This window comes from Phoca vitulina, unplaced genomic scaffold, assembly GCF_004348235.1.
Source record: "Phoca vitulina isolate PV1807 unplaced genomic scaffold, GSC_HSeal_1.0 scaffold40, whole genome shotgun sequence".
Taxonomy (NCBI): Eukaryota; Metazoa; Chordata; class Mammalia; order Carnivora; family Phocidae; genus Phoca; species Phoca vitulina.
In genome coordinates this window covers 15,409,330-15,425,082 of record NW_022589743.1, presented here as the reverse complement: position 1 = coordinate 15,425,082, position 15,753 = coordinate 15,409,330, and the positions used below count along the sequence as shown (strand labels likewise).

General features: G+C 42.2%; 2 protein-coding genes across 4 annotated transcripts in view; one reads left to right on the top strand and one right to left on the bottom strand.

Annotated features, from left to right (window-relative positions):
* ACACA (acetyl-CoA carboxylase alpha) overlaps positions 1 to 15,753 on the top strand; it is a 279,886-nt gene that overhangs the window by 12,840 nt on the left and 251,293 nt on the right. The window lies entirely within an intron of this gene.
* CUNH17orf78 (chromosome unknown C17orf78 homolog) lies at positions 1,390 to 14,798 on the bottom strand. Its single transcript, XM_032429231.1, has 4 exons — positions 14,747 to 14,798; positions 7,110 to 7,300; positions 6,388 to 6,519; positions 1,390 to 3,312 (listed from the first exon to the last, which is right to left on the bottom strand). Exons 1-4 carry the CDS (start codon positions 14,796 to 14,798, stop codon positions 3,235 to 3,237), a joined length of 453 nt encoding a protein of 150 aa, XP_032285122.1. The 3' UTR covers positions 1,390 to 3,234.

Sequence of the window (15,753 nt, the reverse complement as noted above, 5' to 3'; positions counted from 1 at the left end):
ATGGCAACGTGGGGCAGCATATGTAAACTCCAGAAATAGAACCCTGAGAGTGGAGGGTCCGAGTGTGAGGCGAAGAGGGGCCGTAAGACTGTCAACCGGTCCAAGGCAAAGAAAAAACAAGGATTCCTAGCTCCCAGTCCTAAGTACATATAGCAACTATTCCTTGGAAAATGGCTATTTCTGGTCATAAACATGGGAAAAGTGCTTTGGGTCAGAATCCGCTGAACACTGCTCAAAGAGGCTCTAAAATAAGTAGGGTGGGGTAAGAGGATGATTAGGAGAGACCCATCCTTAAGTCCCTCTCTGATTAGTAACCCAGAAAAGGAGGGATGCTAATGTCCTGCTCAGGCCTTTCAGAGGTCCAGGGAGTCCTAGGTCGCTATGCTTTTTGAGATCACAGGTATATAAATGAATCACAGGTTAAAAATGAAGAAATGACAGAACAAAATATAAAACTTATATATTTTAAGTCTTTATATTGAAGAAAGTTATGCTTTTAACACACAATTGCAACTATTAATGTGATTCAACAATACCTTTAAAAGTTTAAATTGGAGGGTTCCTGTGAATGTTCCTTTTCTGTTCTAAGCAATTACCCACCTTAATCTTTGGGCCTATCAGAAGGTTTTGGGGTCACTAAAGCCCAAGAGAGAATGACTGCCAGGCTTCTCAACTCTAAGACTTGAAAAAAAAAAAAAGCACAACTTAATACTTGTGCCAACTGGGGCCAACTGGCTGGCTCAGTCAGTAGAGCATGTGACTCTTAATCTCAGGGTCATGAGTTTGAGCGCCATGTTGGGTATAGAGATTACTTAAAAAATAAAGAAAGAAAAATTTAGGGGCGCCTGGCTGGCTCAGTCAGTAGAGTATGCGACTCTTCATCTTGGGGTTGTGAGTTTGAGCTCCATGTTGGGCATAGAGATTACTTAAAAATTAAAAAAAAAAATCTTAAAAAAATAAAAAAATTACTTGTGCCAACTGGAAACACAGCAGTAATGTATTAACCAAAAAAGAAGGACAGGTTTAAAATAGTATGGAGAATATGATGTGATTTGTGAAACATGTGTCTTTATTTATAATGTCTGTAGAGAGATACATCCAAGTATTAACAGTGGTTATCTTTGGGAGGGGGGATTAGGTATCATTTCTTTCTTGTTTTTTCATTTATTCTTTACACCTTCCAGCATTTCCTAAAAACTGTTATAATGAGAATGTCCTTTAATAATCAAAAAACAAAGTGTGGTAACTTAATGAGAGTGAATTTGCCATAAAAATCTTCCTGGCTTGTCACTTCCCAGCGGAATAATTGGCACTCCTTAGAAACTTTTTTATCGAGGGGCACCTGGGTAGCTCAGTCATTAAGCATCTGCCTTCAGCTCAGGTCATGAACCCGGGGTCCTTGAGCCCCCACATCGGGCTCCCTGCTCAGCAGGAGTCTATAGCTGAGTCTAGAGTGGTGACGACAGGGAGAACTGTGCCTTGCTGTGAAGGGACTAAAAGTTCACATCCCAAACTCCACACGAGAGTTCTCCCTCCCAACAGAAGGGAATTCTGTTGTCTGTCCTGTCTCTCCAAAGATCCCTACCGGTTCTATGGGATTCCAAACTGTTAACTAATTATTAGGGAGTCAGAAAAGCCTCAGAGGACCCTTGCTGTGTCAGAGGAAGCACGTTGTCCTCAAAGCAAAGTACACAATTTTGATTCCGTCAGTGAATTTCTATAAAGTCAGTACAAATGTTACCCAGATCATATTCTTGCAGAAGATGTAAGAAATGTAAACTTTGCCACAGTTTTCGTCTCCTAGGGAACCTCATGTTTCTGGATTAAAGGACATGCTGTGGGTGAGGCTGGGAAGGGTGGGGATGAATGTAGGCATCAGTCCTAGACCAAGAGTTTCTAAGTATAGAATGTTTTTAATCATCCTCCCTAGTGGTCTTGGGAAGGAGCAAGCTTTTCTCTTTTTCTTTTTTTTTTTCCCCCATATCTCATGTTTAGACTGAGCCCCAGGATAAACTGGAGGCGATGTCGTGAATCAGTGTGGGGTGCAAATGATATGCTCATTTATCCAAATGGCAGCCCCAGTGCTCTGTCCTCTCCACCTCCTGTATTTTCAAAACTATCATCTTCCATGCTTTGTATCTGTTCTATCTCTTCCAGGCTTAGCTTGAATAATAAATTGGAGCTTGGAGTGAGATATTTTCCCCTGTTGGTATAGTTTAGAGAATAACTTTTTTGGACAGTACCTGAAGTGAGAGAGAGAAGGATACAATCCGTATGTGGTTTTTACCTGAGAACTAAGAAAACAGAATTACTTAGTGACAGTTAAATCTGGCCAAAATGAAATGGAATGGTTTCAACACTCTCATACTAGAAGCAGGATGACAGTCTTATCCCTCCTGCCATTCCCTTTTCTTAACCTGTTCCCTTCAACATCCACTGTTTCTGCTTCCTTGCCAGACTCTTACTTGAGCAGGTCAGACTTGACTCAGAGCTATGCCTTTGTAAGGAAGATCATCAGAATCATTTTGCTCTGGAATCCTTGTTCAAAATGTATTCAGCTCAGCATTGTGGTTTAGGGTGTAATGTCAGGCCTGCTTGAAGAGTTGTGGATCATCAGGAGACCTTATGTGTGTCCTATTTTATGCAGTCCCTAAGCCCTTTGGGGATGACTTAGAAGAAGGACTTCTGGAATGCTTAGGGTCATGTTTCCCTCACCAGTGTGTGGATAGCTCCATGTAGGGCAGAGGCTAAGTCATAAAACCCTATGAACATCAGCCTGGGAAGACAGGAACCCCCACCCTAAGCCAGCTGAGAGCCAGTGAGCATGAATTCAGCTGTGAGGATGACAGAGGAGTTGGTGAACTGTGCCACACTGGTGGCTGTTTTGCCACTTGGAGGCTATGTTTAAACCTTTTGTCAAAGAGAGCAATAGGTCCATTCATAGTGCTCAGAGGGAAGACTTTTTGTTCTCATTTGATGAGATGAAAAGATACCCGTTTTCCGTGAGGGATGAAGTGAATCTCAGAGGCGTGGGCTAAGAGAGTAGCAATGGCATGAGGGTAAGTCTGACTGCTAAGCCCAGGCTCCCCCTTCACTGGCCTGGCATTACTGTTTGATTGTCATGTCCCTGCTGAAGATATGAGTGAATTCGCAAGAACCTGCCAATATTGGTTAATGACAGGGAGAAGACCGTGCGGTATCCTTCATTCCATGTGTGAAGCAGAGAAGAGCTTTTCAGAAGTATGTCTCATGGATGATAGTGATCCCTGCAGCTTTCTTTGGGCTTGATGAGTTGGGAGCATCTTGTCCAACCTAGAGATTGAAAGGAAATGAGTGGTAAAGAGGATGCAAATCGGTATTCCTTCATGTACCATCACAGAGATGGCTTAGTATAAAACCCAATTTAATTCCAAGTACACATCATTTTGCCTCTTTGTTACCCAGCAATTCTAGGAAAAATTATTGTATTTACACAGAAAGTATCAGCAAGGTGCATTTATTTATGCATGAGAACCTACAATTGGTTGGACCCTATAACCCACTAGCAAAGAGCCCATCCACCCCTTGCTTGACCCGTTTGCCTTGAATGGAAAAGGCCACTTTGGATCCCAGTTGCACAGGGATTCTACTTCATTTCTTGAATCAGACCCACACAATCTCACTATGTTTGAAAAGGGACAGAGATCTGAGTCTCTGTGGACCAAATATTTTATACTAATCCCATTCCACTCTTGGTATATCTCATTCCATATCCCATCTGATTTTCTGTGTTCTTTCTAAAGGCTTAACTATTTTTTTTATAGATTTTATTTATTTATTTGAGAGAGAGAGTGAGAGAGAGAGAGAGCACAAGTGGGATGAAGGGCAGAAGGAGAAGCAGGCTCTCTGCTGAGCAGGAAGCCCAATGCGGGGCTCGATCCTGGGACTCCGGGATCATGACCTGAGCTGAAGGCAGACGCTCAATCGACTGAGCCACCCAGGTGCCCCTAAAGGCTTAACTATTATGAACATAGACTATGACCCTCTTAAAGTTAGGGAACTTGGTGCATAGAAGGTTTTCAGTAAAATTTCAGTATAGGAATGAAAGACCTGGATTTCAGTTCTGTTTCTACCAGCTGTATGTCACACAACCTCTCTGAGCCTCAGTTTAAGTATCAATAAAATGTAGATACCTGCTCTAGCTACCTCCCACAGTTTTTGTGAGGCTCAAATGAGATAAAATTGCTTATTATTCTTTTTATTCCTTTATCATTTAGTAGCTTATTTTGTTGATGGGAGGAATTCAATCAGTGTTGCTACTACATGGTTACCTCTAACTCTGGACTAGACTCTTTATTCCCGTTCAGGCCTATCTCTTCCAGTGTTCAGTAGAAATGATAATGCAGATTGGAGTGAAGAACTAAACATATATCCTATGATTAAATCATACTAATTTACATGAGCTCATCATCCAATATTAGCAGAAACCGGATTATAGAAAATAGTAACCTAGACCAGAGATGACAAATAAGTTGGCATAAAAAACTGTGATAAGAAATACTCTGTGATAAGAAATACTCTGATGCCATGGCTGGATAGAAAGAGTGCTGTGCTTCAGTTTCAAAGATTGAGATATAATTTACATAGAACATTGTGTAAGTTTGTGTATAGCGTCTTGACTACAAACATTTTTTTCAAGATTTTATTTATTTATTTGAGAGAGAGAGAACTAGCATGAGCAGGGAAGAGGGGGAGGCAGAGGAAGAAGCAGACTCCCCGCTGAGCAGGGAGACCAATGCGGGACTTGATCCTAGGACCCCGAGATGACCTGAGCTGAAGGCAGACGCTTAACCGACTGAGCCACCCAGGTGCCCAACTGCATACATTTATAGATTGCAATATGATTACCACCCTAACACCTCTATCATGTCATAATAATTACCAGTTCTTTTTGTGGTGAGGACATTTAGGATCTAGTCTCTTAGCAATTTTGAAGTATATAATACACTATTGTTGACCATAATCACTATTTTGTGTGTTAGATCTCCAGAACGTATTCAGCTTCTAGGGCACTGTGCTTGATTATTGATATGTGCAGTCGACACAGAATTAAAGAGTAGACACATGTGTACCATCCTAGACTAGATAATCTTTGAGACCCATTCTCAATGCTCTAATTCTGAAAAAGTGGATTCCTTCTTTAATTTAATTTTTAAAAAGATTTTATTTATTTATTTATTTATTTATTTATTTATTTTAGAGAAAGAGTGCAAATGGGGGGAGGAGCAGAAGGGGAGGGAGAGGGAGAAAGGGAAAGAATCTCAGGCTAACTGTGCTGAGTGAGGAGCCCAACACGGGGCTTGATCTCACAACCCTGAGATCATGAGCTGAGTCAAAACCAAGAGTCGGTCACTTAACCAACTGCACCAACCAAGCGCCCCCCCTTCTTTAATTTTAAAATTATTGGAGACCTCATCTTAGTGAGTGTTGTGGATGTTGTAGAGAAGGCACACATCAGTTTCTGGTATTGAAAGGCTGAGTCCACTTCTGACAGGGAAACTGGATTTAAATTTTTTTTTTTTTAAAGATTTTATTTATTTATTTGACAGAGAGAGAGACAGCGAGAGAGGGAACACAAGCAGGGGGGAGTGGGAGAGGGAGAAGCAGGCTTCCCGTTGAACAGGGAGCCCCATGCGGGGCTTGATCCCAGAACCCTGGGATCATGACCTGAGCCGAAGGCAGAAGCTTAATGACTGAGCCACCCAGGCGCCCCGGGGAAACTGGATTTAAAGCAGCCATGCTGAAACAGTGGTGGTGTGTTTGTTTTAGACACCAAAGGGCAATATGAGCTTATGATGCTGTCAGGAAAACCAAGGGCCAAGAGGAAAGCTACTTTGCCAAGTATTCAAACTTTTCAGGGTGGTGGTTCCTAAACTTTGTTGTATATAAGAGTTACCTGAGGGCAGGGGTGGATACATATGCTGTGGGTTCTGAACTCTTACAATTTGGGGTACCTTTTTTTAAGAAAAAAATACGAATTTTAAGAATACAAAATTAGATACAAGCTTTATACAAGTCCCATGGGTCCTGAAGTTTAAGCTTCATTAATTTCACAGTAAATCCACCTCTGCTTAGGGGGGTTGTTAAAAATCTTAAAAAATAAGATTCCTGGCCTCACTCTAGACATTTTGAATGATTATATCTGGGGCTCAGAAATAATATATTTTCAATAAATACCCTATTATGTTATGGCTGAGCTGATGTTAGGAAAATAAAATAGTAGTACAAGTACCTCCCTATTTCCTGACACATAAAAGAAACGCCAACATTTGCTTCGTAAATGAAGCAGCTCCCTGTCTCCCAGCACTTATATATTAACCTCATTTTTTCCAAGCAAATGACATAAACCATACAGAGACCACTTTCCTTCTTGGGCTGAGACTCAAGCTGGGATTCAGCTGCCCCAGGTTGCTGGCCTTCCTTCCTTTGCCTTCGGCCCAACCACTGGCATCGGCATAGCTCTCTGCTCCCCAGCACTGACTCCGAAGAGAAAAAGTAACTGGTGGTAATTTTAGATGGCTGGTATGCATTTGGCCAGGCCATTTTAAAAAAATCATCTTTTTTAAAGAAAACACTCAATCTCGTTGGATCTGTTGTCCGTAAAGAATGTCCAAGTCCAGCAGAGGACAGGAACTTGCATTTAGCAAGCTCCACCAATGTGCCAGGTGCCTTTCACACAGGATCTTAATTAACCTTCAAAAACACCATGAGAGGCAAATATCATTAGTCCCATTTTACAGATGAGCCAGCTCATGTTGGGGAAGTCAAACAACTTTCTCAAAGCCATTCTGCTTGAGTGTGAGTGGCAGTTCTATCCAAACCCCAAAGTCCATGCTTTTTTCATTATGTGAGCCTGCCTCTGGAACAGAAAAAGAAAGTCTTTATAAACATGTTTTTTTTTAAGTAGGCTCCATGCTGGACATGGAGCCCAATACAGGACTTGAACTCACAACCCTGAGATCAAGACCTGAGCTGAGATCAAGACTGATCTTGATCTGAGCCACCCAGGTGCCCCCAGAAGAAAGTCTTTATAGATCCAGTCCAGGGACCCAATACATCAACAAACTTACAGAGCATGGGACTTCAAAAAGGACAAACACTATCATGGCGACTCCACTGAGCAACAGGGTGACAGCAATCAGAAATTTGACCACAATGCTCCATTTCTGCCTCTTCTTTAGGTTCTCATCTGTGTCTAAAAGGAGAGAGAGGAGTAGAAGAGGGAGAAGAGAGAACTTGAGAGAGGGAAGAGATTGATCCTCTGATTTGAAGTTTTTCTAGCGCCCCCAGACTAATAGGGGCCCAGCCCGATGCAGAGACAATAGGCTGAATTTCCATTTCAGACTCAGAGTCAGGAGTGGGGTGGGCCTCACTCTAACCTCCTTTGCAGCCTGCTCCCAATGAGTCACCTTCCCTGGGATTTGGGATTGGCCATGATCAAGTAGGAATGACTCTTGCATTGTTTTCAGGGGAGGAAGGAGGTGGGTGCGCAAGGAGTTCTGAATTCATCTTTCACCAGCACCCTCTCAGGGTCTCTTCCCTTGTGCTCAGACAGACACACTGTGTGGGATCAGAAAATCACCTTCCCTATTCTTGACTATAGTGGGGAGTAGGGGGAACAAAGGTGAATTGGCATCACTTTTGGGTCAAAGGCAAACTTGGGGACAAATCGCTCATACACATCTTGTTATTAATAATCTTATATTTACATTTCTCCCAAGGGAACTGGGATGTAAACTAAACTGGAATATTACAGAATTTGAGTCCTGGCCAATTTAGGAAGAGCCATTTCCTAAAAACAGTGCAGATGGAAGCATGCACTTGGTTGTTGTCCTCATTGTAATGATGCTTGGTGTTTTAGACGTTGTCCATCTATACATGCAATGGCTGGAATCTCCTACCACACAAGTACAATTCATTCTGTCCCCAAAATGGCCACAAGCTCACTTGTGTGGAGGCAAATGATTTTTATAGTGTCAAACTACATACATTTCTGGGACCTTCTTTAGAGAAGCTGATTTTTTTTTTAAAGATTTTATTTATTTATTTATTTGACAGAGACGTAGAGAGAGAGAGCACAGATAGGCAGAGCGGCAGGCAGAGGGAGAGGGAGAAGCAGGCTCCCCACTGAGCAAGGAGCCCGACGCAGGGCTCGATCCCAGGACCCTGGGATCATGACCTGAGCCGAAGGCAGACGCCCAACGACTGAGCCACCCAGGCGCCCCTGTCTAAATAAAGTCTTAAGTCAACTTCTTTGAGAGAGGTTTGGGGAAAGCAGAGGGAGCTGGAAGAAGGAGAGACCACCCAGCTTCATGCACTCCTCAATTTCATTCTTTCAGAAAGAAAATTTTTTAAGTAGGCTCCACCCAACATGGCCACCAACGTGGGGCTTGAACTCATGACCCTGATATCAAGACCTGAGCTGAGATCAAGAGTCAGACGTTTAACTGACTGAGCCATCAGGCAACCCAGAAAGTAAATTTTTTTAAAGATTTTTTTTTTTTAAGATTTTTTATTTATTCATTTGACAGAGAGAGACACAGCAAGAGAGGAAACACAAGCAGGGGGAGTGGGAGAGGGAGAAGCAGGCTTCCCATGGAGCAGGGAGCCCGATGCAGGGCTCGATCCCAGGACCCTGGGATCATGACCTGAGCCAAAGGCAGGCGCTTAACGACTGAGCCACCCAGGCGCCCCAAAGCAAATATTTTTAAATGAATATCCATTCTGTACCAGGGACTGAGATTTTATTTGTTTATTTGAGAGAGAGCACAAGCAGGGGGAGCAGCAGGCAGAGGGAGAGGGAGAAGCTGACTCCCCTCTGAGCAGGGAACCCGATGCAGGACTCCATCCCAGGACCCTGGGATCATGACTTGAGCTGAAGGCAGGTGCTTAACCTTAGACTGGGCCACCCAGGAGCCCCAACTTTATGTTATTTTAGAAGGAGGTAAGTGCTAAAAAAAAAAAACTAAAAGCAGAGCAAGGTTAGGGCGAACTCTGGCGGTGTAGGTGGGCAGTGGCTGGGCAACCTGCAATACAAGCTGGTTTCCTTGAGAAAAGAAGTGAGCCAAGGCTTGACAGAAGTAGGGGATTAGCTAAGCACACACCTGGGAAAGCAGTAATCTAGGCAGAAGGGGCAGCTAGGGTAAAGGTCCTGAGGTGGTGTGAGTGTGTCTGACGTGTTACAGTTTTAGAGGAGAAGCAAGGAGGCCAGTGAGACTGGAATGGAGTGAGCACAGGGCCGTTGGAGATGAGGAAAGTTCTAAAGGTAATGGGCCTATATCAAGAGCCTCGTAAGCTACTTTAAGGACTTTGGTTTTTATTATGATTGAAACGGGGATCCATTGCAAGGTTTTGAGCAGAAGAGTGGTGGATGGCTTTGTTTCGAAAGGATCACTGAACTGCTGTGTTAGAAATAGACTGTAGGGGGCAAGGGTCAAAGCAGAGAAACCTGTTAGGAGGCTATTGCAGAAACCCAAATGAAAGATGCTGGTGACTCAAACCAGCCGCTGAAGTGTTGAGACATAGTTGGATTCTGGCTGTGGTCTAACTAACTAACTAACTAACTAACTAACTAACTAACTAACTTCACTTGGCTCCAGAATTGACCTAATCTAATTCACACACTGGTTCCTTTTTTGTTTCTAATGGTCTCTAATCATTGCTTATTAAATTAAGGTCTGTAAGTCCTACTTGACTTATCTAAATTACTTTCCGAAGTCTTGATTAAGTCCATGTGAAATGATAGTTCTTGCCTTCAGAGGCCAACGGCCACAGTACCAGGCACTGCACGTAAAATTACAGAGGAAGGAATAGTCCCTGCCTTCAGTTTAATCAGGAAGACAGTGTTGGCGAAGATCGGCAGAGATGGAGAGCCAACAGGTTGAGAAGGAAAAATAAGGAAATTATATTAAATATTTCCAGCATGGTGCCAGTCAGTTCTCTGAAGTAATAATGTATGTGTTTCTAAGACAGATGAGAAGGAAGATAAACAAATCTCACTTTGGATGAGTCACATAAGTTCTTTGTGTTTTGGTTTCCTTATCTGTAAGATGGTTATAATAAAGTAATTCTTGGCCTACCTATTTCACGGGGTTAATGGGAAGATCAGAAACAAATAAAAATGAGGAAACAGGTGTGAAAACACTTTGCACACCGAGTGATATTGTGATTGAAAGAGAAGGGAAAAACCTAGTGATCCTCTAGTAGAAAAACTGTGCCCTCTAGCCACAGGGATAATGGTATTTCAATGTGGCATGTCTTCCCACCTCCTGGGAGCCACTGTTTCAAAGTCTCCTTAATAGGCTTCATCTGTCAGTGTATTTTCAGTTCTGCTTAAGCTTTGAAATTAATGTCCATCTATGTTGGCAGCTCTTTAAGGTCTCATCTGCTAGGTAACTGAGCATTAAGGTGGAGCACATCTGTAAATACAACCACTCCATTCCCAGTGATGATGGAATTGCAATATTAGTTTTTCGTTGGCTAAGGATATTTGAGCAAGAATGCCCCCCTCTCAGGAGATGTACAAACTCCAAATCTATGAAATGGATAACTTAGCAGATGATGCTTTGCTTTATTACAAAATAATTTATTTTAAATAGGGCACATTAGATACAGTATATTTAAATGGAAATCTCTCTTGGAGATTATTCTGTAATAATACTAGCAGGTCAAAAGGGCTTATTTGAGAGGCCTTACCTATTGCTGTTGAGTCTGTGCTTCAGATTTAAACCTCCCTTTGTATATCTAGAAATGATATCATCTAGTCAAATCTCTCATTTGTAGCTATAGAAACTGAGCACTGGAGAAATTAAGTAACTTGTCAGAGATGATAATTAATATCAGAATGAACACTTGTTTGATGTTATCTCTCCTACACCCTAGTTTCACATGGGGTAAACAATCCGTAGAAATTGGTTCACACTTGGGGCGCCTGGGTGGCTCAGTCGTTGGGCGTCTGCCTTCGGCTCAGGTCATGATCCCAGGGTCCTGGGATCAAGCCCCGCATTAGGCTCCCTGCTCCACGGGGCGCCTGCTTCTCCCTCTCCCACTCCCCCTGCTTGTGTTCCCTCTCTCGCTATCTCTCTCTCAAATAAATAAATAAAATCTTAAAAAAAAAAAGAAAGAAATTGGTTCACACTAATCAAATTCCAAGGAGCCTAATCTATATACTAAAATGACATTTAAAGAAACTTACATAGAATGTATCCATCAAATGGATCAGGTAGGATTTTTCTCTTCTAGGGATCCTGTTCTAAACATATAGGTTCTTTTGAAATCTAATTAGAAAGTCTAGATTTATATAGAATCTGAGCAATAGGAACTAGATGGTATAAACTATATCATAAGTGAAAAACATCTAATGAGTCATCTTTGTCCACCAGAAAGAAATTTGGGGATATTTATAGTAAAGGATCTTTTCATTGGCCCAATTCCATAAACAGTAACAAATAGTCTCCATCTGACGTTTTTCTACATTCCATGTTGACCCACATCTTCTGATGACTGTGTTGTAGTATATTATCATCCTTCCAGTTTCAAATTCCTACTTTGCTCTGGGAACATTTTCATAAACTGTCTTCTGATTGTTTCTGGGAAATCCTTTTGTGCAGACTGATGTCAGCCATAGTGTGGTAATTTCAGAGGGCATCTCTTTTATGACCTTGTATATTTGACCTTTTATTTAATTTTTATTTCTACCCTACTTGGTGTCTCTCACATCCTGGTATTCAATGTAAATTTAAATTCAGAATTGGCAGTTTCAAACTTATAAATGGAATGATATTTCAAAAGTCCATTTATAAGTTGGTTGTTTGGAATTCACCATTATTCCATAGAAATGTATCATGAATGTTGATTAAGTCCACAAACTAGCCAACAAACATCCATTTAATCTCTTTGCACAGTTCAAGTAGTACTGGCTATTAGCCTACATTCTGAATTCAGGAACCAACCACCATGCCATGAAGGAAGGAGGAAGAAAGAAGCCCAGGGCAAATTTTTGAATTGGGTCAGGTTGATCTCTGGCATCCTTCTACCCCCTTAATCACCCAGTTTCCCTTGTTCCAAATTTCTAAGAACAAGTGTCCTTAATTGCCCAAATCCTACAATGCATAGCACTATATCCAAGAAAAATCCATCCTGCACAGAGTGCTCTAGACTCTAGAATGACTTAAGTTCACTAATATCGACACCTGCCATTGGTGCTTCAAGGAGGGGTGTCCATGTTAGGAAGACAATCTGGTTGAATTACTTTACATTAATATTGAATAACCGAAAACCCCCAAATGCTGTCAGAATTTTTTTCAGTTTTTAATAAGAGGGTTTTTTTTTTCCCACACAAATCGTTACCATATAAACTTTAGAAAGTACAATAAAGGGAGTGAAAACATTCATATCATGTGAGGATATATAATTTACTATACCTAGAATTACACCTCCCAAGAATCTCTCCACTTATTTCCCAATCTCTAGTCCTCTAAACAGACCATAGTTTTTAAAGTTTTTTTTTTTTCCATTATCCTACTTGGGAACCCCCAGTTTCTCTACAAGTGTTAAGTTTTATTTTTCCAGCAGTGCAGCAGTGGCATCTAGGGGATTGCCTGTATGTAAAGGGAAACTGCCAAAATCATAAACTGCTTGACAGAAAGAATGGGTGGGGGAAGGAAAGGAGGGCAGAACAGAGAGACTTAACTGATGTCAAGAACCATTGCCCAGGGCGCCTGGGTGGCTCAGTTGGTTAAGCGACTGCCTTCGGCTCAGGTCATGATCCTGGAGTCCCTGGATCGAGTCCCGCATCGGGCTCCCTGCTCGGCAGGGAGTCTGCTTCTCCCTCTGACCCTCCCCCCTCTCATGTGCTTGCTCTCTCTCATTCTGTCTCTCTCAAATAAATAAATAAAAAATCTTTAAAAAAAAAAAAAAAAAAAAGAACCATTGCCCAGCAGCTTAGGGGGAACAGGCATTTTCACGGTGGGGCTGGAAGGGCAAAGTGGAATCACCGGGATGGAAGGTAATGTCTCAGTAGCTAACAAACCTTTGATGCAGCAGAACTGCTTCTTGGAATTTACCAGGTGGATAAATTGCAGGTACACAGAGAAGAATGGATAAGGTCATTGCTTGCAATATTGTTTGTGTTTACAAAAGATTAGAAACCAAAATATCCATTGATAGGAACCTGGTGGAATAAATTATAGTACAGGGGCGCCTGGCTGGCTCAGACGGTAGAGCATGCGACGCTTGATCTTGGGGTTGTGAGCTTGAGCCCCATGTTGGGCTTAGACATTACTTAAGGGAATAAACAAAAATTATAGTACAGGCATATAAAGGAATACTGTACAATTGTTGAAAGAGACAAAGTCATACATACTGATATGCAACAACCTATAAGATACATTGTTAAATGGAAAAAAAGCAAGGTACAGAATAGTGTGTATGGTATGCTACCATTTAGGTTTTTATTTTTATTTTTTTTTATTTTTTATTTTTTTTAAAGATTTTATTTATTTATTTGACAGAGAGAGATAGCTAGAGCAGGAACACAAGCAGGGGGAGTGGGAGAGGGAGAGGCAGGCTTCCCGCTGAGCAGGGAGCCCGATGTGGGACTCGATCCCAGGACCCCGGGATCATGACCTGAGCCGAAGGCAGACGCTTAACGACTGAGCCACCCAGGCGCCCACCATTTAGGTTTTTAGATGTATACATCCGTCTGTGCTTAGAGTAGGAAGGAAATTCAGTTAAGTTGGTAATAGTGGTTCCCTAGAGAACTGGAAGATTGAGAGATTGGAGTAGGAGGGAGACTGACTTTTCACTATAAATCTGTGGTGTTTAAATATTTTATTGTCTGCATTCAAAATAAATAAAATTCCAATAACCATTGTCAAGAGAAGACCCATTAGAAATGAAAACCCCAGCATGTCAGGGTTAGAAGGGCCCATAGAGATTAAAAAAACCCCGATGTTCAGAGAAGACACAGATCTGCCCAAGGAGAGGATAATCTGTGTCCTTGAGGGTTTAGCTACCACTCAGCCCCACCTGGCTTAAGGCTGTCAGCTGAAAGTCAGTGCCTACCCCCCTTACCCTCACCTCCCTTACCTCCCTCTACCCAAGAGCATCCCCATCTGTTTGGATGTACCACCTTAAAAAAGGAAGACAGCATCTTGTGAGGGTTATGAATTTGGGAGTGGTAGATGTTGATAATACTGAAACTGTGACAGCACCCTCCAGTAAAGAAAGACATCTAATGGTGACAGCACTTTGAATGTTCGTTACATGAATAAGGCAGAAGAATGCATCATATTCTCTGAAGACTTCTCACCATGGGGGGCACCTGAGGGGCTCAGTCTGTTAAGTGTCTGCCTTCTGTTCAGGTCTTGATCCCAGCATCCTGGGACAGAGCCCCGCTTCCTGGGGAGTCTGCTTCTCCCTCTCCCTCTGCTCCTCCCCCGGCTTGTGCTCTCTCTCTTCCTCATTCTCTCAAATAAATAAATAAAATCTTTAAAAAAGGGGGCGGGAAGACTTCTCACCATGGAACAGCTATCTCTCTGAGTTGAAGTAAGTTACAGTCCTGCCTAGAAGTAAGAGAATACATGGGATAACTGTAAAGCATCACCTACTGAGAAACTGGCTTTATCTCAATCTGGTGGAATAGACCCCCAAACAGTCTAGGTCTCTCTTTGGATTTTCTAGGATATTAGACTACAGAAGTACTTACCTTTCTTGCTGACATCATAGGACATAATGATTAGGCTAAAAACCAAGCACATGCTGCTAATCTGTCACAGCCCCTTCGTCTTCTTGCGAGGCGCTTGCACTACTGCCCTGGAACCAAGTTTGACCCCAGGAGAGTCTGGTTCCAACCTATTTTTGCCCCATTTCCTGAAGACCCAGGAATAGAGCTGATTGGAGAGAGAACCAAATGTGCTTGTTAGTGATTGACTCAAAATGTCTTCCTCCAACTTCATAGCTGGTGCCGACATAAGGAACTGTAATTACCTAGAGGTTTCCCTAGAAGAAAGGACATAAACACCCAGTGATATGCTTTACAAATACTTGCACATGGACACGTAGACATTCACATGCATGCTCACTGACACGGGCACATAGATTTATACACTGACACAAAGAGATGTGGAGATTTCTCTTAAGGAAAACGATTGAAGAATAGAGCGGGGGGACGCCTGGTGACTCAGTCGGTTAAGCGTCTACCTTCGGCTCAGGTCATGATCCCAGGGTCCTGGGATCGAGTCCCGCATTGGGCTCTTTGCTTGGCGAGCCTGCTTCTCCCTCTACCTGCATCTCCCCCTACTTGTGCTCTCTCTCTCTCTCTCTCTGACAAATAAATAAATAAAATCTTTTTTTAAAAAAAAGAATAGAGCAGGAAACTAGGACTGAATGAGTTAGTGAACTACACTGGAGAGAGCACTGGACTAAGAACTTGGTAGACTTGAGTTTTAGCATAAGCCCTGTTATTAATATCACCTTGAGAAAATTGCTTGACTTCTCTGAATCTCCATTTTCTCCTCTATAACTGGAGAATTCCAACCAAATAATCTCTAGAGTTCATTCACAGTTGTACACATAAACTCATGTTAGCATAGACGTATCTACCTAGTTTTGCATATTTTCACACCCGTGAATAGACCGCATTGCCGTGACTATTGCACTAGGTAAGTGCTACCGTCTGCAGTTTGGGAAGGTTTTCCTAGACAGATAACCATT

Excerpts from the sequence above, each read along its gene's own strand:
- CUNH17orf78 (XM_032429231.1), bottom strand. The coding sequence starts at position 14,798 with ATGTGCTTGGTTTTTAGCCTAATCATTATGTCCTATGATGTCAGCAAG. Across the intron at positions 7,301-14,746 it reads CTATGATGTCAGCAAGAAAG|AGGATCAATCTCTTCCCTCT; the intron begins GTAAGTACTTCT and ends ACTTCAAATCAG. Across the intron at positions 6,520-7,109 it reads TTTTTGAAGTCCCATGCTCT|TCAGTGCTGGGGAGCAGAGA; the intron begins GTAAGTTTGTTG and ends TTCTCTTCGGAG.